The 25,733-nt window shown below is 34.5% G+C and overlaps 1 protein-coding gene across 2 annotated transcripts in view; it reads right to left on the reverse strand.

The window, feature by feature from the left end:
- Positions 1-25,495, reverse strand: part of TNPO1 (transportin 1) — a 73,313-nt gene extending 47,818 nt beyond the window's left edge. For both annotated transcript variants that reach the window (XM_031966677.1, XM_031966682.1), the window contains exons 1-7: positions 25,413-25,495; positions 25,111-25,224; positions 21,890-21,965; positions 18,115-18,264; positions 9,752-9,858; positions 7,907-8,040; positions 4,906-4,987 (exon numbers count right to left, since the gene is read on the reverse strand). In XM_031966677.1, coding sequence (XP_031822537.1) covers positions 4,906-4,987; positions 7,907-8,040; positions 9,752-9,858; positions 18,115-18,264; positions 21,890-21,965; positions 25,111-25,215 — 654 coding nt within the window. In that variant the 5' untranslated portion in view covers positions 25,216-25,224; positions 25,413-25,495. The remainder of the gene's footprint in view (positions 1-4,905; positions 4,988-7,906; positions 8,041-9,751; positions 9,859-18,114; positions 18,265-21,889; positions 21,966-25,110; positions 25,225-25,412) is intronic.
- Positions 25,496-25,733: the final 238 nt, after the last annotated feature.

Here is a 25,733-nt window from a genome sequence, read left to right on the forward strand (position 1 = left end):
TACCAAATTTTACACACTTGTCAACAGAGACTAAAAGTTTTCACCTCTTCAAAATGTTTTAATGAATATGGGGGGAAAAAAAAGGTAGCAAACTCAAAACCTACAAATTAAAAGAAAATTCTACTGGATTTAGTGATATCAAACACTGAAGATCTTCCCTCTAGACCCAGACTGCAATTTTGTCTAATGTGCAGTCTTAACTTTGCTTCCTAACATTCAGAAAGGCTCAGTAAGTAACTTGCTTATGTTCACACCATGGCATTTGAATCCAAATCCCTATAACTTTATCCATTGTGCCACATATTCACCTGTTTTTAGTAGTAAGATTAATATGGAAGTAGTATAGCAGAGAGAGTATTAGATGTGGTATCACAAATTTGGGTTCAAATTCCACCTGTTCTATGTGACCTTGGACAAAACACAACTTCTCTGGATCTCAGGACTTTGTGATTTCTAAAATTCTTTCCAGCATTAAAGCACTACCCCATTTCTTATTAGACACCCCCCCTTTCCTAAATAAGCACTACCTAAAACAGAATCCTAGGATAATTTAACAAATGTGACAAACTTCATACACTAATATAATAGACTAATTTTAAATTTTATAATATGTAAAATATTAAGCTTGACTCAAGAAATACAGTATACTCTCAGCTTAAAATAAATAAAAAAAAAATAAAATAAACTCATAAGAAACTTAAGATCTCTTAAGACTAACTAATAATGCTTATGTTTTTAGTCAATGAAGACTATTTGCTGGTATTTGCCACACAAATCATAAACTAACACAGTTTTATTCTTGCAACAAAATTATAACATTGTGTAAGAACTGTTCTTAAATGGACATAATGAAAACAGTTATGAAAATGATGTAAAAACACAATAGCTTCTACATAGGAATTATTTCCAAAACCAAACTTGATACATTGAGGCATTTCTAAAGAATATACCACAATTTTGTTGCATAGTCTCATATTTTCTGAAGTGGCAGCTTATCAACATATTCTCTAAAATGTGGTACCCAGAACTAACACAGATAATAAGTTACTTTGACAGCATACAACAAATGTTAGAGTCAGCATTTGGGTATTTTCGTGGATATGGATGAGAATATTTCCATCAGATAATGATCCAGTAGAAAAGCACTTAATTTCCAGAAAATATGAATTATTCTTTGTTTCCAAAGATCCTACAGGCTACAAAAGCCTAACAGTGAGCAAGTATATAACTGATAGCAATTAAAGACAGGGATAGGGATGAGATTTGTGATTTTTCATCAGTATCATTTTTCCTGAGAAACTATTACCACTATCTAAGGTCTGCATTTTTTCTTCAATTTAGAGTTTTAGAAAGTTATCTAAAGTCCTAAGAATTTAAGTGACCTAACTATAGTCACAATTTAATGTTTCAGCACTATAGCAGAGCTTGAATCTAGCTTTCCCAGATTTAAAGCCAATTCCCTTTCCACTATACCAAGTTGAACTCTGCCAAATTCCTTACCTACCCTGTTTAGTTTTGTTTTGGAAGCAACTTTTTCTGCATACCTTTTACGACATATAATTTTTCTAAATCAGTTAAAGGATACCCACTAAGAAAAACCATTAAAAAAAAAAATAGCAGGTATCTCATTTAATAAAGCCAAATACAAATAGGTTGGTATTTTAATTATGTTGTAAAGTAAAGTAGTTCCTATTTAAACAAAGGTGGTATGAAAATTCATGTATTAATGTTGGGTTATTTTGGAGTGAATGAGGCTGACAAGTGAAGGAAACCTACATGGAAAAGAGGGCATATGACCAAGCCTTGAAAAACAGGCAATTTAGGTATAAGGAATGTGGTTGTCAGCAAAATTTTTGAGAAAATACTAGTGAGTTTTGGGCCCTTGAGGCCCAAATTTCTTAAAAGATGTGGACATTTTTATCCTCCATTATTCCTTATCATCTATCTTCCTTCTGATGGAAGTCATCAAAAGGCACTCTTCTTAAAATCACAGGCTTTCAATCGCCAAACATTAAATGTGATACTTCTGAATCCTTTCTTATAATTTATTCTGCTACCAGTTTTCAGTTGGTTCTAGATGGTTCAAATCTTTTTTGAGTCCTGGATGCACTTGATACCAACCACTTTGACTTAACTGAAATACTTGATGCAAAATACAGTACAATCAATACCCTGGGATTCTAGTTTAAAGTCTATTGGGTTAAAACATATATAATGCTATGAAAATAATTTTTTAAAAGGGAAAGATTAATTAATAATAGGGGAACTGAGAAAGGTTTTCCAAGAAAAATTAGAATGTAAACACTGCCTTGAAGGACAAAGATTCTGAAAGATGGAGCTGAAACAGAAAATACAAAGTCAAAATTAAGAGTTCAACTAGAAAACTAATTTGCTTGGAAATGCAGGGTGCATGAAAAGGGAATTGTAGATGGAAATAATATTAAATAATGTTGAAAATATCAGTTTAAGTCAGTTATAAAAAAGTTTGCGTTTTATCCCTGAGGTAAAAAGGGGCACCCAAAAGACAAAAAGCAGCACATTCACAGTCTACCTGAGCAGTCTACCTTTTAAGTTCTGTGGAAGACACCAAAGAGGACAGAGAAGTTATGAAGACTAATTTTTAAAAAACTATATACAGCATCTAAGCTTGCTTAAAATAGGAATGATTGTATATGTCTAACAGGCTTGTAAAAAATCATTTTTTCCCCCTACACTTTATAATTTTGCTCAAAGTTAATGGGGAAGGAGGCATTGAACCTACACCTATCATGGTAATAAGGGAGAACTAAAGAATTATTTTGTCAAGAAGAGTATATAAAACTACTACAAATTTTAAAAAGTCTTACATTTTACTCCATCCCATTTGAATGAAAAGTTGTGCTAAAAATATAACTCTCCTATGTTCTTAGGTAAAATGTCACCAGTAAATGCAGTCTATTTTAAAAAATGAATGTTGTTCTGTTCTCACAGTAAATATACTAAGTTTTATAATTTTGCCATCTTACTCTTGCTGTCACTGTACCTGGTTTTCCTTAATGGGGCAGCAGGCAGCTAGGGGGTACAGAAGAAAGAACACCAGGCCTGGAGTCAGAAAGACCCAAATTTATATCAGATCTCAGATACTTATTAGCTATATGCCTCTGATTAAGTCTCTTAACCTGTTTGCCCCAGTTTGCTCATCAGTAAGAGTGGGATAATAGCATCTATCTTTCAGGGTTGTTGTGAAGATCAAATGAGATAACTGTTAAGTGCTTACACAGTGCCTGGTACAAAGTAAGTGCTACATAAATGCTGCAATATTAGGGTTCATTTGCAGTAACTAATATTTTTCAATAACTGACATTTTTATAGATTCAATGTATATGCTCTTATATTCATTGACTGTGATATGTTGATTATATTTTGATTTGCCTCTTTTACGAAATCAAGTTGTAAAGTTCAGAGTGGTCTTAAGAGAGAATTAAGACAACAAGGCCAGATACTGGCACTGACAACAATGTCAATATCTTGACATTGTGATTTCAAGATAAAAAAGGAGCTCAGTGGAAATATGGAAACAAAAACAATTTCCTACAAAACCCAGAAGAAAGCTTGTATTCTAAGTCAGTTTACTTAGTTTTACTGCTTAATTTTATGACACTAGTACATTTAGAGTATATTTTTCTGAATTTTTCAAAAAGAAATGTTTTCCAAAGTAGAAGCTAAAACCCCAAGGCCTGCTAAATTATCTCAAATAGATACTATTTATTCCACAGTAGCCACCAAAAATGAGAGTATACAGAAACAAAGGACAGCTAGGTGGCGTCAGTGTGCACAGAGTGTCAGGCCTGGACTCAGGAGTCCCTCTTCCTGAATTCAAATTTGGTCTCATACAATAACTAGCTATGTGGCCGTAGGCAAGTTACCTAAGCCTATTTGCTTCAGTTTCTTCATCACTAAAACAAACTAAAGAAAATGGGAAACCACTTCAGTACATTTGCCAAGAAAACTCCAAATAGGGTCACTGAACAACAGAGAAACTGAATGCTCTAGGTTCCATGTCAACCCAGAAATGGGGTAGGAACTCCAAAGAAATGCTTACTTACCTATGTTCATTTGCCCTGCTTAATATTTTAAAGAAAAAACTGCTTTCTCGCTTTAACATTCTAATATTAAAATAGTCAATTATTAGAACAATACAAGGTGGTTATGTCAGGATACTTCTGTGGATATTAACCAGAGTAAAAAAAAAATTCCTCTCTATTATCTGAGATAAATAAAATAAATGGATTTAGTACCAAGTAAATAATAGGCTTCAATGAAAGGCTAGAAATTTTACAATTAGTTTCTCATGGACCTTCCTTTACACAGGCACCAGTGGGATAGAGCACAGATCTCACACTATATTTTTTTCTTTAAATCCCACTTCTACCTGATGCACAGCTAATTTTAAAATTGACATCAATGGAAAAGTTGGACCAAGTTATCATTCCTTTAATTTTGAGCCTAGAGTTTCTATTAAAAAATAATTTACATGCAAGGAATTGGGGATACAGATGGGTATAAGAAAGAATTATTAAAATTTCTATGAGCAATTTTAAACATATGTGAAGGAGAAATTCTTAATTAGCCATATTATATATTTCTAAAATTATGAGACTTCATTCACAATATTTAATTTACCAAAATATAATAGCTACAAGTTTACTAAGCTATGGAAAAATGGATCATACAACACCAGTTATTAAATTTTTTAAAAGAACTACTTTCTTTGTATTTTTCTGATTTTAGCTGCTGTGAAGAAAGCACAAAAATATTTAGAACTAAATTATCATTACGGTTTGTGTGCAATTATAAAGAAGCAATACTAAATCCATTTAGTGTTATTACCATGCATACTTCAAAAACAGTAACAAAAGAGCTTACCTCAATAAAAGAATCAATGTGTAACATCAGAGCTTGGGTTCTACTGATGATAAATTGATTGACACATGCAACAGCATGAGACCTAAAAATAAAATGTGCAAGTTTAGAATCACATATATAATTTTGATTTTCAAAAGTAACAAATTATAAATATAGCCCCAACCTGCATTTTAAGAAATTCTCCTCATATTTCATTAACTGACAATATTTTAGCATGCAATCTTCTCAAAGACAGATATTTTGGATACATAGTCTACTCTAAAGTCATAAAGAAACTTGTGGTTTTAAAAAAATATTTTTTGATTCATGACTTAAAGGTCTTAAAGGACATTAAGCAAAAATTGTTGCTCATTTCTCAACTTTATTTTTCAAATGGCAGTGAACATAAAGGTTAAGCAGAAATCACTAACAAGTAAAGTTCTCCTGATAATCCTGGATTATAACAAAATTTTTGAACTCTAAAGAACCTCAGAAACTATCTAATCAGTTCAATCCTTTCCTTTTACAGATGAGGAAACAATCCCAGAAAGTTTAACTGATTCCAATGCCTAATCATGTTCTTTCTATGAAGTTCTAGTTTCTTTCTAATAATTTCAAGTAATGTAAGAATTGTCCAAAATGTCCTTCAAAAATGTAAGAATTGTCCAAAATGTCCTTCCGTGTCTGAACTCCAAGCTCTAATTCTACTATTATGTTGTTTTTTGGTATAAGACTCCACTTTTTTAAACTGTCTAGAGATAATAGTGTACTATTCCTTCAAAAAGGCACGATGTGAGAGAAATAGCATGCTAATCATTAGCATTTATTATAGAAAGCTTAACATTTATAAGTGCAATTAAAAACAGGGGTAAAGTGAAATCATAAACAAGTACAATGAATTACTAATTCAAGAACTGCTAATTACTACTGTCAGTAGCCCCATAAACATATCTATATTTACACCTGGAAGTTTTAATAGTGTGCATAATTGTTAAAAAAAAAAAAAAGCCATTAAGAATTGTTATTTATTATATTCAGTGAATGGTTAATTTTTTTTTCCTTTCAAAAATATTTACTTGTATGGCTAAACAACCAAGCCACACTTCTAGCTAAAAAGAATTATATCAAAATTAAAAATTCTATTTCTTCTGTTTGAAAGTTTAATAAATGTTGTTTTTTGTTTTTTTTTTTTTTAAATAATTTACTTGTTGCTTTATGTCATTTCTGACATCCTGGTCTGTCTGATGTCCAGCACTGATGTTCCAAGAGCTAAGATAATAAATTGTAGAGTAGCTATTCCCATCTCTAAGAGCATAGAAGTTTATCATATAATAATGAAACACAATCTATATTTAATTGACCTGTCATGCACTTGCCAGTAAGGCAAAATGAACTTCCAACAGTTCAATGTTTCAGTTTCAATGACATTTCTTTCTCTGCCATAATCTACTGTCTTTGTACTTTGCAGTTCAAAATACTGTCAATTAGTTAGCAATTTAGTTAAAATAAGCATGTGTTTCTATTATTACATATATATTACACTATATTATATAGTATAAAAAATTAGAAGGCACAATCTTGAATGCCTTCTAATTGGAAAGGTAACCTCAATCTTTAGCTAAAAGCTGTGATCCTCAAAATAATTTTTGAAGAACACTCTAAACAATCACAATAATATAGAACACTAATTCATTTAATTCTATAAAGCCTTTATGCTAAGCATAGATTTAATCACTAATTTGCACACTAACAGACTTGGTTATTTTGTTTCCTAAATGTACAACAAATTAAATGCAGCACAGCATTATTTCTCGCAAAAGTAACAGAAATGAGGAAAAAAGGAGACAAAAATCACTATGAATAGCTACAACAAGGCTTTTGGTCTATTTGGTGTATAAGTAAACCAGAACTAAACATTTTAATAGGCTCTCAGGGCATCACTGTATTACAGTGCAGCATAATGACTAATGTTCATAAAGATGACTTTAATCGAGTACGTAATGGTTAAACTATTCACTACACACCAGCTTTATATGTTCTGACACTTTATAATTAGAACTTAGTCTAAGAGAAGACATCCCAGAACACTGGTTTGTAGTTGTGGCGCACGCGAACACACACATACATACACACATATATATGTATCTTTAATACCTTGAAACTATATCTATATCACTATCTATAGACATATTTCCATCTATATATGCACAATATAGTTCAAAAAAATTCACCTTCACTCCTTAGTATACTTTCAAATATTTACAGATAAAACACCTTTTCATGAAAAATCATTTACAAAAAAATTCAAATACAAATAGAAGAGATTTGTTTTATTTTATTTTTTTTTTGCTGAGGCAATTGGGGTTAAGTGACTTGGCCAGGGTCACACAGCTAGGAAGTAGTGTCTAAGGCCAGATTTGAATTCTGGTTCTCCTCACTTCAGGACTACCAACTAGCTGCCCCCTTTTTAATTGGTTTTAAAAAATTTCCCCCACAAATACATGATTAAGAAACATTTCAGTATGATTTGAGTTTCAGCTAAATGTTTACTTATCAATCAGCAATTACATTAGTATACACACACACAGTAGATTCTTCCCAATTTCCAACAGCAGGGAAGGATTAGAGAGAACAGGAAAGAACTGGATGGATTAAACAATACTGGGAGACAGTGCTGAGTACAAAAAATGATGACAGAGGCCAAGATGACAAATGTGTGAAATTTTTATGTTTTTTTCTCCTCCTAATAGGGAGACTCACATAAAAAATTAAAAATCCTGAGTTTTAAAAAAATAAAAGGACAGGAAGATTTTTTTTTTTTTTGGATAACTTTCCATTAATATGGATAAAAATTTCCAAAATTTTGGCACTGAAAGGTTAAATTTCCATTATTTGGAGAATTCAATTATGTGGAACAATTCACTTTTCTGAAAGGTATAAACACTCAAAAAAGCAATAGTGATCAATTCTATATAAGATTAAATGCATTTTCTTAAAATAGCAATAATTTATTTAGATATACCTTATTTTGGGACTACTATGCTTGAAGAACTGTAAAAATTTAGGAATCATGATGTTAAGTGGACGGTCTAAAACATCACTATCTAAAATTTCAGCAGAATCTTCACATATTTTCTGAAGGGCTCCAAATGCTCCCTGAAAAAGACATAAATTCAAATATTAAAAAATTATACTTTAAAATGAAACCCATGTGTAGTTAAAAATTATTATTTTGAAACAATGTTTATCTTCAAGTGTAATCATAATATTTTTCTTTTATTAACCTAAAAGGAAGGAATCTGAAAGAATTTGTGGATTTTTAAGTTTATCAAGGTAAAAATAAAGTTTGCCTTCATGAAAAACAATCTACCTTCTCAATTTGCATTTTTCAATAAGTTAGTAAAATTAAAGAGGAAAAAAAATCTCATTTCATTCAAGTAATATTAAGTATATTAAGGCTTAAAGAAAATTAATTCAACTTTCAGGCTGCTTTAATACATATCAGCAACCATTATAAATGCAACAATCAGGAAATTAAAAAAAAATTTCTACACACTATATAAAATAAATGCAAATCCAGAACTCACATCCTATTTTTAGTTCTGAGTAAGTTATTTAAATCATCTTAAAGATATGGATTTACACTTCCCGAAGATTAATCTCAAACCTCTCTTTTATAAGGAATATCATTTTTCTTTATATCTTTAGGATGCAGGCTTAACTCGCTTCGGAATGTAGGTTTAACTCACTTCCGAATGTACATTAAGCATTCAACAAAAGCACAGGAATTACTCAGAAACTTAAGAAATTATTTCTACTAAATGAGTCTGCTATACAAAAGAAACAACTTGATTTAAAGATCTCTTCCTGGAATAACTTGGAAATTCGAGGTGAATCTGACTTAGGAAATTTTAAAAGACTCTTGAAGAAAATGTCTCTATATTTTTTTCAGATCATAAAATTTTATCAAACTATTAAGGAAGAAATGTAAATATTTTTGTCTGGAATATTTGCCATGTCTGAAATATGGACACTCCATGGGAAAGCCACAGTGTTGAAGAGGACATATATTTGTGTAGGTTTTAAAAGTTACTGTTATGTCAATTCTGATGGAAGTGGCTATCCTCGGCAATGAGAAGATTCAATTAAGTTCCAATTGATCAGTGATGAACAGACCCAGCTACACCCAGTGAAAGAACACAGGGAAATGAGTATGGATTACTTGCATTTACATTTTTCTTCCCAGGTTATTTTTACCTTTGTAAATCTAAATTTTTCTTGTGCAACAAGAGAACTATATGAATATGTACACATATATTGTATTTTAAATACACTTTAACATGTTTAACATGTATGAGACTGCCTGACATCTGGGGGGGAGAGGGGTAAAGGGAAGGAAGGGAAAAGTTGGAACAGAAGTGATTGCAAGGGTCAATGTTGAAAAATTACCCATGGATATATTCTGTCAATAAAAAGCTATTAAAAAAAAATGGAGGTAGAATTAAAAAAATTAAAAAAAAAAAGTTACTTTTAGGGTTCTGCAAAATTTTCTATTTTTCATCCTAACTCAAGAAATTACAAGTTAACATTAAAACTAAAGGGAAATTTTGTTTTATTTTGTGCAATTTTAGACAACAGACTGTAAAAAAGCCTGGATTAAGATTTTAAGTAGAACAAAATGTTTCTCATAAAAGTTTGTCAATAATAAATGAAGTCAAAAAACTAACTTCAGGTTTTAAAGTGGAAGAAATATTTTAAAAACAAATTTCAAAAGATTATAAACAGGTAATAAAGTTAAGTGTAGCATACTGACAGACCTCTAATAACTAAAATGTCTAACATCTAAATGTGATGTAAGCATCCTTACTTCACACGTATTATAATCTTCAGAATCCAACAAGCTACAGAGCTTTGGCAAGAGCTCAGGCCAGTTCTGTAATTCTCCCTTGGAGGCAATGGTTGTAATCAGAATACCTTGGGAAGAAAAAATGAATTTCTCTTTAGAAAAAGAAAATTCTCAGAGACAGGATTAAGTTATAGTTTTTTTTTTTTTAAATAACATATGCAAACATTTTCACATGTACACACACAGAAACTGATCCTACATACAAATGACAAATTAAAAAGTATCATTAATGCTTGAAAGGAGAAAATGAAAGGAAAAAGCGAAGTTTTGCTGATGTGTATGTATACACCTTGAAATATTTTCATTTTGCCAATAACAATCCAAGTTATTATATATAAAGTAAAAAGCCCAAAGCACCATTTGTGACACCTATAGCAACAACAGAACAAGCAATAAATAGTGGGGGACTTCCCTCTTCTAGTGCCCACAGTGCTTGATCAGTGTTTCTACTTTACCTAAGTGGAATTACCAAAGCACTCTTTTCTCTCAAAATATACTCCTTTTTTCAGAGAGAAAAGACTTTTAAAAAAGCTTATGTCCATCTCCCCAAATATTAAGAAATTACAATCAGATAAACATTTAAAAAATATCTCTCAATTGATCCTCATGTTTGCTACAGTGTACTATAACACATTTTATACCCTTTTTCAAAAAAAATTCCAAATCAATAAGAAAGAAATTCAACTAAGTTCAGAAAAATTAAACATCTTGACCCAAACTACAGAACTGAACAAGTGATGGTGTTTTACCCAAGACTAAACCAGATCAGACCCTCTAAATCCAGCTCCCTTCACTGTATTATTGCCCCTGTGACTAGTAGCCAAAGAACTTTCAAAACATGAAATTTGCAAACACCAACTTCTTCAAAGGACACATTTCACTAACAAGCTTATTTTTCGCCACTGCTCTAACTGGTTTAATAATGAGGTGGATCATATTCCCTCAAGCCCTCAACATACTTTAATAGAATTTAGAAATTTCCCCAAAGCAGCTGCTTTGCTCAACTAGAATATGTCATTAACTTAGTAACAATGAAAAGTGGCCTTCTTATCTCCAAAATCTTCAAAAGGTATGGTTGATCAATTAAATAATAAGTTCTAAGTACAGTATTCTGGTATTTGAATCAAGAAGATCTGGGGTCAAAGTCTGTCTTCAATGCTTAAGTAACAAGCACAATGTGCTCCAAACAGTTACTTATCCTGCTTGGGGTGACTGTAGTACAACTTTAATTCTCATGTTAATACACAGCAATACTATATTTAACCATGGATAGTTGGAGAATGTCATTAATCTTTTTCACTTAATACAGTGCATCAACAAATATAAAAATGTAATTTGCCATAAAAACAAATGAATTAATAGGAACATTCAGGAATACATACAAAATAAGCTGGTCTCTTACACACTATTTTCTATATGAAAAACAAGCAAGCAAAACTAACTGATTTCATTTTAATTTTTTTTTTTTGTTGTTTATGCATTTGCAGTGGTATCCAACTCTTTGTGATCCCATTTGAGGTTTTCTTGGCAAAGATATTGGAGCAGCTTGCTATTTCCTTTACCAGCTCATTTGGCAGGTGAGGAAACTGAAGCAAACAGGGTAAAATGACTTCCCCAGAGCTAGAAAGGTCTGAGGCTGGATTTGAATTCAGGAAGAAGTATATAAACTAGACTTTAGAGTCAGCCCTGGTATTTTACTCATTATGATGACCTGGCCAAGTTACAGCCACTGTAAAATCAGGCTAATAGTATGCTGCCTAACAGGCTTATTATTAAATATATAACATAAGCAAAAATGCTTTTTAACATAAAAGTGCTATATAAATACAAGGGCATCAGTGTTACTGTGTTTTAATGTAAATGCACCAAGTACCAAGAATTTAAGATGAAAGGTTGAAACCTTTGTTACATATCCTGAAAATAGTTTTCATTAAATTCTACTGGGTCTTTGATGTTGTTGTTAATGTTATGATTGGTCTTTTCTTCCTAAACAGAATTCTAAAAAGAAATTGATCTGGCTTCTTCTGTAGTTGCCATCAACTAAATTTATATCGCCGAATGCCTATCATGATCCGGTCTTCTGTAGTTAAAGATTAATTTTGGTACTAAGTATTCATTATGTCATAAGAAAATGAAATAGTCAAATGAACAGAATAGCTCAATTATTTCACTATGGGCCTCCAAACACAACAGGATTAGAATATTTAATAAATCTATAAAACCATTACATACATTCTATCATCATTTTTTACTTGATTCCTCATTTTTTAAAAATAAAAACAAAACAAAAAGACCCTTGCACAAAAGGCATCACCCCAACAAGAATGCCAGAACTTAAAAGATGTGAAGACCTGAGTTCAGATCCCAGCTTCTATATGTGCTTCTATATATCTTTCTATAATATGCATGAGATCCCCTCTACCTCTAAATCTATGATGTAATGAATGGCACTTCTCATTGTGAAATCAAGTAGTATATGGTTTCCTATCTCATTAACATTTAGGGGTCCAAGATTTTTCATCTTCCAAACTTGACAATTGAAGTCAAAAAGCTCTTAAAATACATAACATTCTCTCTTTGAATGTCTACTCTCTATACATAAAATTTTTCTAAAATAATATCAAGATAAAAGAATTTAATAAGCTTTCCAATGTTAGTGTAATATTTCAGCAGAGAGCACCAAGCTCTACTGACTATCTTTGATTTGTCTCTTCCTTCCCAAATATGGCAGATGTATAGATGAACCTGTAATACACAACAAAGACTATGTAACAACAGCCAACTAGGACCTTAAACTTCTTAATAAGACTATCTCAAATTTAAACAACATTAACCTATGGAATCACCTCTATCAATTTTTATTTTTTTAAAAAAAATATTCTGTCAGGTCTGATTTTACTGTTTTCTTTGATTTTTTAACTTTAAATGTGAGAAAACTATTCTTTAGTAAATAGTAAGAACCAAGAACACTGGACTTGAAGCAAAAGAACTGACTCAGATCCAAAGTATATTTAATAACTGTGTGACGAGAGACAAGAGGCTAACAATCTCTGAGCTTCAGTTTCTTGATGTATAAAATGAGGATTACACACATTTTATTTACACTGAATAGTCTAACTGAATTGAAATAACATACATAAAATGCTTTGTAACTATATAGCACTATATAAATTAAATAATTACCATTATAGGGGAGAAGAGAGAGGGAGAGAGTAAGGGCTTGCACTATATCTTCATGAGTTTTTTTTCTTACTAGGAAAAATAGAGATAGTAGGAAATAACATAATGATGCATGTATAAGGAAGAGTTGTATTACTATTATGAAAGCATGTGTAAGCCTCACAAATGGAAGAACTGCCTCTGGTTTCCTTGAGAAAGGCCACTCCCTTTATAATATAGGTTGGCACCTTCTCTGTAATTTAATTTCAGATAAGCCTAGAGCACTGAGAAAAGTTATGTGACTTGTACAAGGTCCCAAAGCCAGGACCTCAGAGGCTAGACTTGAAACCAGGTCTTTCTGACCTTCAAGTTTCTCTCTGCATTCTGCCACACCTGCTCCCGAAACGTGACTGCCCAATGGGTCTCATGTGAAGGATTGCCCCTGGAGTAGTGGATATAGATTAAGCACTAGGAGTTCCAAACTGAGAACCTGTTTCACACTCATAACTAACTACATGACATTAAGCACTTTATTCAACCTTTATGAGGCTGTCTTCTCATCTTTAGAAGTAACAATAAGGTCCTACTTCACAGGGTAGTTCTGAATAACAAGGGTTTTTCACCCTTTACAAACCCTAAACAAACCCTAACAAAAATCAATGGAGACTACCACTACCCTTCTTCTAGTGATAATATAATATAGTAGTTGTTGAGTGGTGTTTAATTACTTGAGACCCTGTGGACTACACGGCATGCTGATACTGTCCCTTGGGCTTTCTTGGCAAGGAATTTTGTTCTACAGAAGTAAAGTGTCTTGTCCACGGTCATACAGCTAGTAAGTGTTTGAAGCCAAATTTGAACTCAAGTCCTCTTGAATCTAGGCCGAGTGATGTATCAATTGAGCCAGCTAACTGCCTCCTAATATATATTAAGGAGAATACAAAAATGATCATCTGGAGTATACCTTTCCCCCACCTCCCCTCAAAAAGAAGCTATTTAATTTGGAAAGGCCCTTTTCCATTATCTAAGATCAGAAATTCAGTTATCTACAGTCCAAGAATGGTTTTTACATTTTAAAAAACAATAAAACTTTATTTTTAAAATGTAGAAACCATTTTTAGTTCTCACTCCTCTTCCCCCACTCTAGGTCCTTTTTGACCTATCTCATATGAATAAATGAAGAAAAACTACTCTTCTTGCACGGTGGTTCTTTCCATCTTATTTTTTCTTTAAAAATCACCCTATCACCCTCACTCTCTCATATCTTCCTATCTATGGACTCCTTAGCTACTAAATACAAACCTGTTCAGTACTTCCCCTATCTTAAAAAGCAAAAAAAAAAAAAATTATTAGAAAACTATAATCAATGCCTCCCATTCATTCGCTCATCCTTTGTGACTTCATGGTGTCTCTATAACCCTCTTGAGGGCTTTGGGCTGACTGGTCTTGGAATGACTGTAGTCATTAGCTGCTGGCTGGCATAGTGGGTAGAGTTCAAATCTGAGATCAGACACTTGGCTAGCTGTGTGGGCCTGGGCAAATTATTTAACCTCTATCTTCCCTTAATATTTAATAAATTAACAACATTTATGTAATTTCCACTGTGTATCAAATACTGTGCAAAATGCTTTACAAATATCTCATTTGATTCTCACAATAATCCTGGAAAGCAGTCACTATTATTCCCATTTTTACAGATGAAGAAACTGACTCCAGGTCTAGCATTCTAAAATGACATTCAATTTTTAAAGCACTTTTAAAATACTAGCTGCTATTTTTATGGGTTGCTGCAAATTTTTTCATTCCTGAAGTCTATTACACTGCTTCCTCTTTCCCAACAGAAGACTTCTCACACTTTACTGAGAAAATTGAGGTCCTTCATTATTAAGCACACCAAGTTCCCTCTTTCCCCCTCTTTTATACCTCAAAACCCCCAGCTGCCACCCACAATTTCTTACAATTTTGCCCTAGTCTACTTTTCAATACTACCTAGACATACCCCAATCTCATCTCCTCAGATTATTCCCTCTAAATTTCTCTTTCTCCCAATCTAATAGTATTTTCCCCCAGAAGGCTATGAATAAACTCCCAATCTTAAAAAAAAAAAAAAAAAAAATTCACTTAACCTAACCTCTCCCTCAAGCTAATCTTTCTTCCCTTTAATGGCCAAATTTCTATAAAAAGCTCACTATACACTCAATGCCTGTACTTTCCCCTTCACTCATTCCTAACAATCTGGCTTCTACATTTATCACTCAAATGCAGCTCTCTCCAAGGATACTAATGATTTCTAAATCACTAAATCTGTATGATATTTCTCCATCTTCATCTTTCTTGACTTCTATGCAACATTTGATGCATTCTTTCCTGTGTTTCTGAAACACTGCCTTTTCCTAGTTAAACCATTTGTCTATCCCCAGCCCCACCTTTTTCAGAGTTGCTGGATCATAATTCATACTCTGCACCCTATAGCTTTATCTGGGCCCTTATTTCTTAACTCTCTAAATACTCTTGTGGTGATTTCATCATGAAATCAACTATTATCTCTATGCAAATGACTTCCTGGGTCTATATATACAGTCCTCTCTCCCAAGCACCAGTTCTCTATCAACAACTGCCTTAAGATTTACAAAAGCTATTTGTCATAGACATTTCAAAATCAGTTATATCCAACTTGAACTCTAGCTTCTCCCTTACTCTTCACATTCTATTAACAAATCTTGTTGAGTCTACTTCTAACATATCTCTTTTTTCTTCTAAAGGAATTTCTTGCTTTCAGTCTAAATCTTTCTCATACTTTCTTCCCATCTCCTCAAATTATTCCCTCTAAATTTCTTTCTCTCCCAATCTAATAGGTTTTCTTCCCCAGAAGGTTACAAATAAACTCCCAGGTGCTAAATTTATATGCTTAAAGCACAAGAATGACTCATGTTAATACTCAACTTAAGAAGTTCCAATGATTCCCCCTCCTCTCCCCACCCCCACCCCCCCGAAATAAAACAAAAAACTTGTTGGTCAAGATCTTTTATAATCCAGATTCGATTTATATTTCCATACAGAATTCATTTTATAATTCCATATTGAATTGCACTTTACATTTCAGACAAACTGGCTTATTTGACATAACATCCCTATTTATCAGCTGTCTTCTTCCCCTAGACCTCCATAGGTTCCTTCAAAACTTAATGTCATTTAATACAAGGAGCCCCCATGTTAGTCCTCCCCTCCCAAATGTCTATATATAGCTTTTGTATTTAAGGTAAATGTAGGCTTATCAGTATACAAATCCCCCCCCCAATAGAATATACGCCCCTTTAGGACAGGAATTTTTTTTCCCCTCCCAATGTCTCACAAGGTGTTTGACACTTAGATTGGAACTATCATTTAATTTGGTCTAAGGCCCAGCTTCTTAAACTGTGGTTCTCAATTTCAGAGTCTCTTAATGGGGTGGGGAGTAGGGGGTGGATAGAGGGTATCACAAAAAAATCAGTAAATGTTTAACTTGTATACCTGTTTTATATACCTATATGCCTGGGGTCATGTGAAAATTTCTCAGTTGAAAAGGGGTCATAAATAAAAAAAGTTTAAGAAACCCTGGTCTAGCACATTCTCAGTAAAGAAATTGCCTTTACTAGTGTAGGTCTGCAATGTGGAGAACTGCCTTGGATACTGACAGGTTATTTTACTTGTTCTGAATCACAAAGCCAATATGCCAGAGACATATTGTTCTCTAACTCTTTTTCCATTGTGTACTTATCACTACCTAGGTTAATTACCTGCTTAGCAAGAAATAAATTTTCTAGACACATGAAAATTTGGCAAACTTCTTGAATAAAGTGACAAAAAATTAATAATAAAACCCACTGGCCAGATATTATGCTATTATGGCCATTAACCTCTTTGAGAATATTGTATAAAAGTTCTATTAAAAGATTTAGCAGGAATACATATTTCTAAGTCTAGCCTCAGTGTCTTCAGAAAAGTCAAAGTCAATCTCTACTTTATTGAGTATGTTCTCTCATGACTGATGATGTCCAAGTCTCGTGACTTTCAACTTTATTTTCCAAAACTCTGCAGTAACTTTACAGATACTCAAGAAATATCTCTTGAAGACTTGTAGAAAAGAGTTTTGCTTAAATTTTGTAACACGAGTTTTTTTTGAACTTGAACCTGTTATGCAGCCAGTAGGCTAACATTTATTTAGAAAATCAAAATGATCTTCATATTTTCTTCCCCCAATACTCAACTGTACAAAATAATCCAGGTCAAAAGCAGGAATACTGACCTAATCATGTGAAAACCTCAGCCCGATTCCAAGAGTGTCTTGGAAATAAAGATTCTAAAATTATAATATATTATATATATTATTATATATTCTAAAAATATAATATATTATAATATTAGGATGCCCTCCTCTTTAGTAACAAACTGTGCACAATTCAAACAGGGAAATGAGGATTTCTTTTTAAAAACAAAAATCAAAAAACCCAATCCATCCCACCTCCTTTTATGGCATATGATCTGACTAGATTGTATCCAAAATTGCAACTGGCCATAGTGTTATTTGGCCAATTTATTGCATTTAAATGGTCAATAAGGAATAAAAACTACATATTCTCTTATGATTTAGTTCCAAATTTAACATTTTAAAGTAAAACTTCTGCATAATTATTTTAACCACTATAAAATAATCCATGTCCTTAAAATGCACCACTCACCTTTAACTTATAATGAAAGAAATTCAATAATCATTAATAAGAGAATAGTACCATACCTCCCATCCCCAAAATGTTTAATACTAAAATTTCTTAAAAGGTCTTCTGGAACCAAGGATACCTAAAAATGTTGAAAAGGCACCCAATTCAGAATTTCCCCTCATATTCTTTTCCACCTTTTCAACCCTATCAAAAGCCTTCCCCCATCCCATATCCTGCACTTTCCCCTTAGGGTAAGTGATATCATGAACATAGCTGCATGAACTGAAAACAAATTATTAAGATTACCTAGCTTTCTTGATGGAAAATGGATATAACAGTAACATTTACTAAAGTGGTTAGAAACAATGTAACAAAATATTTTCCTATTATAAATCTTTTAGGGACAGCAAATGACCAATCTCAAAAACTGAACAAGACAGATAAAATATATTTTGTATTATAACTCACCCACAGTGGCTCTGATTAGAGGGGAGGAGTCACCAATATTATTCAGACATTCACTCTTAATAAAATCTGTTACTCCATTTGGAAAGTTGTGAAAGTGTGCTTTCACATTATTCTTCAGAATGAGACCACTCAAAGACCTTGTGGGTTCATCTGCAATAAAAATCAACACTACTTTGAGCTTTTAAGTATTTTTAGGGAGTTTATACATCAAAACATTACAAGAATTTTAATGTTTTTAGAATTGATTTAAGTGGGAGAAAAGGATCACAGCGCATTAATGTAAGGTCTTACATTATGACCAAGACTATGCAAAAACATTGTCAATGAATCTTGAGAGTTAGAAGCAAGGGGCAGCTAGTTGGTATAGTAGATAGAGCACCTGAAGTCAGGAGGACCCAAGTTCAAATCTGGCCTCAGACACTTGACACTTACTAGTTATGTAACCCTGGCAAGTCACTTAACCCCAGTTACCTCAGGAAAAAAGAAAAAAGAAAAAGCTAGCAGCAGTATTTTGGTAGATGAGAAAAGAAACAAATTTTGTTGATAAAAGGAAATTAACATTTGTATGATAAACCATTATATGAACTGTCACCCACCATGATTTTTAATGACAATTGGCTCTTAATCCTTCCCTCCTCCCCCTAAAATGTATTTAAACTCTGATCAATCCTGCTCACTGACCTATGAACTGATGGTGAAATACATTCCTCCTCAGTTTAAAAAACAAAACAAAACCATGAGGGACAATACATATAGAACACTGGATAAACTATCAAAAGTAGCTGCAGCTAAATCCGTTAACTCCAAGAGAGGATCGACATATTGCAGGGAAGTATTTGATGACACAAAAAGAGCTAGCAGCTTTTTTTTTAACTTAAAGCATCAACATTTTAAAAAATGCTTAATTCTACAGAACTCGTCTCATAAAGCTTGTTATATACTTATTAATTCAACTAAATACTAGTGTTTATAGTTGAAAATTAATCAAGATTTTCCTTTACAAAATGCTTATCGATGAGACCAAAAATTTAACAAGCTATAAGCTCACCCTCAGGGGAAAAAAAAATCAAAAAGGTAAAACAAAATACATATTAACTTCAAATTTGCAAAACGTTTTTTTATGTTTATAAAAGTTAAAGCATTAAGACTGAAATGTGAAACAAATTTTCTAAGTAGTTACACTGGGTGGCCAGAACTTTTAATGATGATAACTTTTCTTTGGCTGCATTAAGACTAATGATTCAAAATTCCAAAGCAGCATATACCTACTCTGTTGTTTAGGTCAGCCATGAATATTATTCATACATCAACACTATTAACAGTAATTAAGACTCTTGGAATTAAAACAGCACATAAAAGTAAATGCTACACATATCCTAGTAAGGAAATAGGAAATAAAATTTCAGGTTCATTATAATCCAGTCTTAAATGCTTGGTTCAATTAGGACTCAAGTGATTCTTTAAAAGGAAAGATAAATGCGGAGAGGTAAACAGCAATCAAAATATTTCTGAATTATTCTTCTGGGATATTCATTCCCTTATGGGAAAACAGCATCCATCAATGCAATTCCTTAAGGTAATTATTTAAGGTCTTTTTAACCTCAACCATGACATACAAATTTGATGGATATACAATTTTCTATCTTCTCTGCTTCCTAAGACTTTCTAAAGCAACCATGAAACTAATCTCAAGTTTCTAAGCACAAAATGTTTCACTTCTTTAGGTGACAACTCCTTTTTAGATTTTTAGGTTAGCCTTTTAGCAGTTTCAGCAATCTTACCTTAAATTTATGTTTTTGTGAAGGCTAGGAGATAAAAATTCACAAGGAGATAAAACATACTAAGATAAATATTAATGGGGAAAATAGCTTCAACTACTTAATAAATCAAACTAAACAAGCCTGTACAAGTTTCTGAAGAGTATGATTTTTTTGGCTAGTCCTTGTACAAAATATCAATAGATATGAATGGAATGAAATGAGGATCACTATTTTCAATTTAAGAAGTCAGAATTGATGATCAATGTTCACTAAATTAAAGATGAATTTAAAAGTGGCTGAACATGGCAATAATATTAATGCTATATAATTAATTTTAACATCCATAGCACTTTGCTTTGAGATGTTAACACTTCAATTGTAAAATGGACATGTTGAGAAACCATGTGCAATGGAAATAATACAGAATTTTGGGGTCAAACTGAGTAGAAATCCTCGATTCTGTTATTTAGTATTTGTATGACCTTGGCCAAAAATTATTTCATGCAACTAAAAAATGAAGGAATTAGAAAATACTGCTGTATTGATGTAGATGTTTGAATCTACAGCTGGAAATCTGTATGTCAATATTAACATAGATCTATATTAAACCTATGTCTCAATTTGCTTAGCTATAAATGGGGAATGATAAATTACCACTATCCTACCTTTTTGATAAGACTAGTTGTAAAAATTTAACTGATATGAGGCATATGAAAACACTAAAAATTACAAAGTATTTGAATAGAAGGTAATTATTACAAAACGGACTCATATTGTGGGAAAATGACACATTGCATGCTTTTACCATAGAATCAATAAAGTTAAGCCTATAAACAAATTAAACCAAATGTATCATTTTTCCACAATAGGAATTAATTAATTGTTTAACCAGAAGTCCTCAAATATTGTTACATTCCAAAAAAGACTATAAAACCTCAAAAATTTAGAAGACAGGTGAACTGGCTTTGATTACATCTCATATATACCTGTTAGTTCAGCAAATATCAAAACTGATATCAACTACTGAAGATATTTCCTTTACAAATGGCATGTGGCATTGAAGAAGGGAATAAGTAGTCCAGGCTAAGCCCTATTCAAATCTATTTCATCACAACAAATCCTGTGAGATAGGTGCTTTTATGATCCCAATTTTACAGTTGAGGAAAAAGAGTCAAATCAGAGTCCAAGTGATTTGTCCAGGATCTCCTATTTATTTCTTCCCAAAAGTTAAGTTAAACACTTTAAAGATTATCTTAACATTTGTTGATGTTAAACTCAGGAAAAAGTACCATGTTGTGTGTTAACTATAAAAGTACAAATCAGCATGACTTTTTATTACATTTGAGGATTTTTAAATAATTTTAGCAAGAGACAAGATCCAATATTTCTATTAATTGTAGTAAAGACTATCTTAGATGAAGGCATTGATTTTTTAAAGTACCAAATGACAAATTAGTAAAGAAATTATTTTATATAAAACCTTTGCTGTTTACTACTTCTGACAATATTACCTCAATGCTTACATGTTCTAAAATCCTTAAAATAAATGTAAAACACTTCCCACACACACCCAAAGCCTACTACATTTAGGATTAAGGATTAGGATATTCTAAAAATGGAATGGAATTGACAATACATTTCTCAAATGTAAAAATCTATGAATTATTATCCCAATCACCAAACAAGAAAACCTTTATGAAATATTGAGAGAACTTCCTGGAAAGCTTAAGATAAAAAGAAATTTTTCTGGGGCAGCTAGATGGCACAGTAGCTAGAACATGGACCCAGAAGTCAGGAAGAACTGAGTTCAAATTCGAAATCATTTATTTTTTACTAGCTGGAAGAGAAACAGGGAAGGGGGAACCGACCTCCCACAAGGCTTTTTAAACTTTATCCTTTTCATACTTGTAAAGCAAAAACAAAAAAGAAAAACCCAACAAAACTCTCTGCCCTTCCCCCCCAAAAACCTTCCTAATGACAATCTATATTCTCAAAGAAAAATTATTTCTACCAACCTTCAGATTTTAATTTTGTAAGAACAAAAATCAGGTAGTTGTTAAAATCAGGGTATTGGTTGAGTTGTTCCAGTTTCTAGAACAAAGTGTAGTTAAGGAAATTTTTCAAGATAACCTAAGAGAATAACTGTTATGCAAAAAAAAATTTAAGCATTCAATGTTTTTATCTTTTTGTTTTCATCAGGACTAAGATTTCTAAGATTATTAAACCTGACATTACCGCTTACAGTTGATTCAACTGTTTAGCCCTTAATAAGTAGCTTAAGAAAAAGGTCACCAAAATAACTTGGAACTCAAGATTGTAAAAGCAGTGTAATGTGTTTTTAATTGTGCACATTTATCCATAAATCTTTAGTAGTCTTGCATAGCTTGATTCTTAATCACTCAATCCTGTTAGATAATTAATTTTTCCCTTTCCAAAGCAAAAAATATTCACAATTCATGGTAACCAATCAATGACAATTCAACTACAACAGTTCTACAACCCTACCCTCAAAGATTTATCACATTGATTCATATTTGCAAGTATCTTACTGATAAGTATGGGTAGCAGTGACATAATGTTCTACTAAATTTTCCATGCTCCCTGATTCTCAAACTGCTCATTTACTCAGCAACTGAATTTCATTTAAAAAATGACACTACAAATGCAAAAGTATCAGCCAGAACATGTTGATGCTTTACTCTCATTTCTGATTAAATCTGATAAATTATAGTTATAAGAATATTTGCTGTTTATTAAATAAAGCCTTCTCAGTGCTCAATGGATCACATAAAAATTAATAAGCATGAAAGCAACATTTAAGACAGTTAAAAAAAAAACCCAAAAACGTGCAAATTTTTTCTATCCCCAACAGACTGAAAGGCAAACTAAAGATTCTTTAACAACTGACAGATTCATTTTAGAGGGAATTCAGTAATGGTTGTAACAGAATAAAAGTAAACTTGGAACACCTAAAGATTTTTATTTGCCATGTAACATTTTATTCATAAGAAAATTTTATTACAATATAATAATTCCATACTACTGAAATTTCTCTTTTAAAAAAAAAAAAATCTGTTACTTTTAAATAATTAAAAGCTGAATGGTAGTAACAATATAAAAATTCCATACTACTGAAATTTCTCTTTTTTTAAAAAAATCTGTTACTTTTAAATAATTAAAAGCTGAATGGTAGTACTCTTTCTTAAAAAATGAAGTAAAAATGGCAAAGCATTGTCATCACTTTGAAATAAATTCTCACCTCTAGGGGTAATGGCCTGAATTCATTTTGTTGTTAGAAAAGTCCCATCATGCAAATTTCATATCTAGATAATCTGAAAAAAGTTTTAACAAGTTTCAAGCATTTTGACCTTACTAACGAGTAATCCAATTTCCAAAAAAATTATAAAATATCATTTGATCAAACAGAAAAGCAAAACCCTAAGTTAGTTTTCCTTATTTGGAGGTCGCATGTTATATAACTGATTTTTACCTTAGGACAGACTACATGATATTCTCAATGATTCATTAACACAATCTAGGTAGTAATTTGAAGACTTCACTAGCAATCTATAATCGTTTTTATAATGTGACTTTTCACAACACCAAGAGGCTGTTAGTTATGACATCATAAGAGAGTGGTATGCCACAACCATGGAACTCAGCAAAACTGAAAATTCAAACTGGCTAGAGATCAAATAAATACTCTTCTTGCTATTTACAGTTTTCCAGAAGTCACCTTTATGTCGTAGCAATTTTTAAAAAAATCTTTAAATGAACACTTTTGAATAACTATCATTTTCTCTAAAAAACATGTAAAGTGTATTTCCCAACAGTTTAGTTAATTGACTATTCATAAGCTCTAGCCAGAAAATATCTAACTATATACACGCTTCCCACACATCAAGAAATAAAATCTGACTGCAACTTCCCTCATTTATGCCATTCTATTAAATATCAACTAATTATATGCACTTCCACAGATCAAGGAATAAAAGCTGACTTAACTTCCTTCATTTAAGTCATTTCTATTAAAGCATTATAAATTTAAAGACTCCAACAGTCTATAAATTTTATTCTCTTGAGATGCTTTTAAGTCAAGGCAACTCCACGTTGTCAGCTCAAAAAAAAAATCTATTATTTCATTATGGATTTGAGATTTTAGTTCAGCAAATGGACAACTAATTGAAGCAGAGATTTTTAAAACAGCAACCAAAAAACAAAAAGCAAGCCCAAAACCCGCCTTGGGTTTTGGACCAAAGTCAGCGACAAGAGAATCGTATTCTCCTTCTTGGGTTGTTTTTTTTTTTTTTGGGGGGGGGGAGATGCCTGTGTCTGGGGGAAACGGGTAAAGAGCAGTGAGAATGCTCCTTTCTCCCCAGTTTGGGATATGACTGAGGGTTTGCTTCCTCTTCCTCCCTGGAGCCCGTCTCCAGCCCCCCCGAAACTGAGGCGCTCACTCCCTCCTCCGCCCCCACCCCCACGCCCGGGGTCGCCAGTCTTGCGGGAGCCAAGGCTTTAAAAAGAAAACCCCAGCTTGGAGCCGGGAGGCAACAGGTGTTACGCTGCCCCGCCACGGGGTGGGGTGAGGCCCGGCCGAGCCCCCCTCCTGTCCCCAGGCCTGGCGGGCCGCGAGCACAAATCGGACCCCGCGCCCGGGCCGGGCCAGGCCGAACAGGGCCCCGCGCGAGGCTCCTCCACCTCCTCCATGGCGGGCCGGAGGGCGGCCCCGCGCCTCCGTCCTCCCCGGCCCCCGCCCCCAGCCCGGCCACCAAAGCGAGGCTCATTGTGTAGGCCCCGGCCGCCAACCAGGAGGCCGCCCGTCCCCCGCGGGGACTCTAGCTTGCCCGCGATCCGCCTGGAAACCGGAGGCGGCGAGGTCCCGCGCACACGCGGCCCGAGGCCGCCGCCCGCTCCGGCCGGAAGCCGGCGCCCCTCCGCGAGCCCGAGAGCTCGTGGCACGCCTCTCCCCGCGCGCCAAGCCCGGGGAGGCTGCAGGCAGCGGGAGGGAGGAAAGCCCAAGGGGAGGGGGCTGCAGGCGCCGCTCGCCGCTCCCTTAACGGCCTCTCTTGGGGGGCCCGGGCCCCAGGAGGGACGCCGCGAGGCGAGCCCCGGCCAGCCCCACCGCGGCCGCCGCCGCGCGGAGCGGAGGGGGGAGGGGAGCGGAGCCGAGCGGGCCGGGGAGCGCGGGGGACCCCGCGGCGAGGAGCGGCGGCGGCGAGGCCCGGGGAAAGGATACTTGTTGCACGGTTCTCTGGGTGGAGGTGTCCGGGGACTGGGACTCTTTGAGCAGCTGCAGGATTTGCTGAAGCCCTTGCTCGTCGGGTTTCCACTCATACTCCATCTTGGTTTGCTGCAAATAAAGCCAGACACAGGAAGAGACGGAGCCAATATTAACTCTCCGTGCACAGGCCCCAGAGCTGCCCGCCCCGGGGCCGCCCCCCCCCCCCCCCCCCCCCCCCCCCCCCCCCCCCCGCCCCCCCCCCCCCCCCCCCCCCCGCTCGCCGCCCCGCAGCACCCCCCCCCTCACCCGGGACCTGCCTGGGCTGCAGGGTCTGGAGCCTTCGGAACGGGAGAGCGTGCCTAACAGTTGCCAGCAGCAGGGCCGCCGAGGTCTGCTGCTGCCGCCGCTGCTGCTTTAGCTGCTGCTTCTGGCGCTGGTGTTGCTGCTGCTGCTGCTGCCGCGGCCGCTGTTGCTGTGTGCACGGAGCCGACCAGACTGAGTCACGGCGAATTTGCAATCTGGCCCTAAGATCCGCTCCGAGGATCCCCCTGGGTCCTAGTGCCGGCCTGCTTCCTCTGCCCCAGCCCGCGGATCGTCGTCCCGGGTGCAGAGCCGAGCCTCTTTCCGCTAACAAGTTA

This window comes from Sarcophilus harrisii, chromosome 1 (genome assembly GCF_902635505.1).
Source record: "Sarcophilus harrisii chromosome 1, mSarHar1.11, whole genome shotgun sequence".
Classification (NCBI taxonomy): Eukaryota; Metazoa; Chordata; class Mammalia; order Dasyuromorphia; family Dasyuridae; genus Sarcophilus; species Sarcophilus harrisii.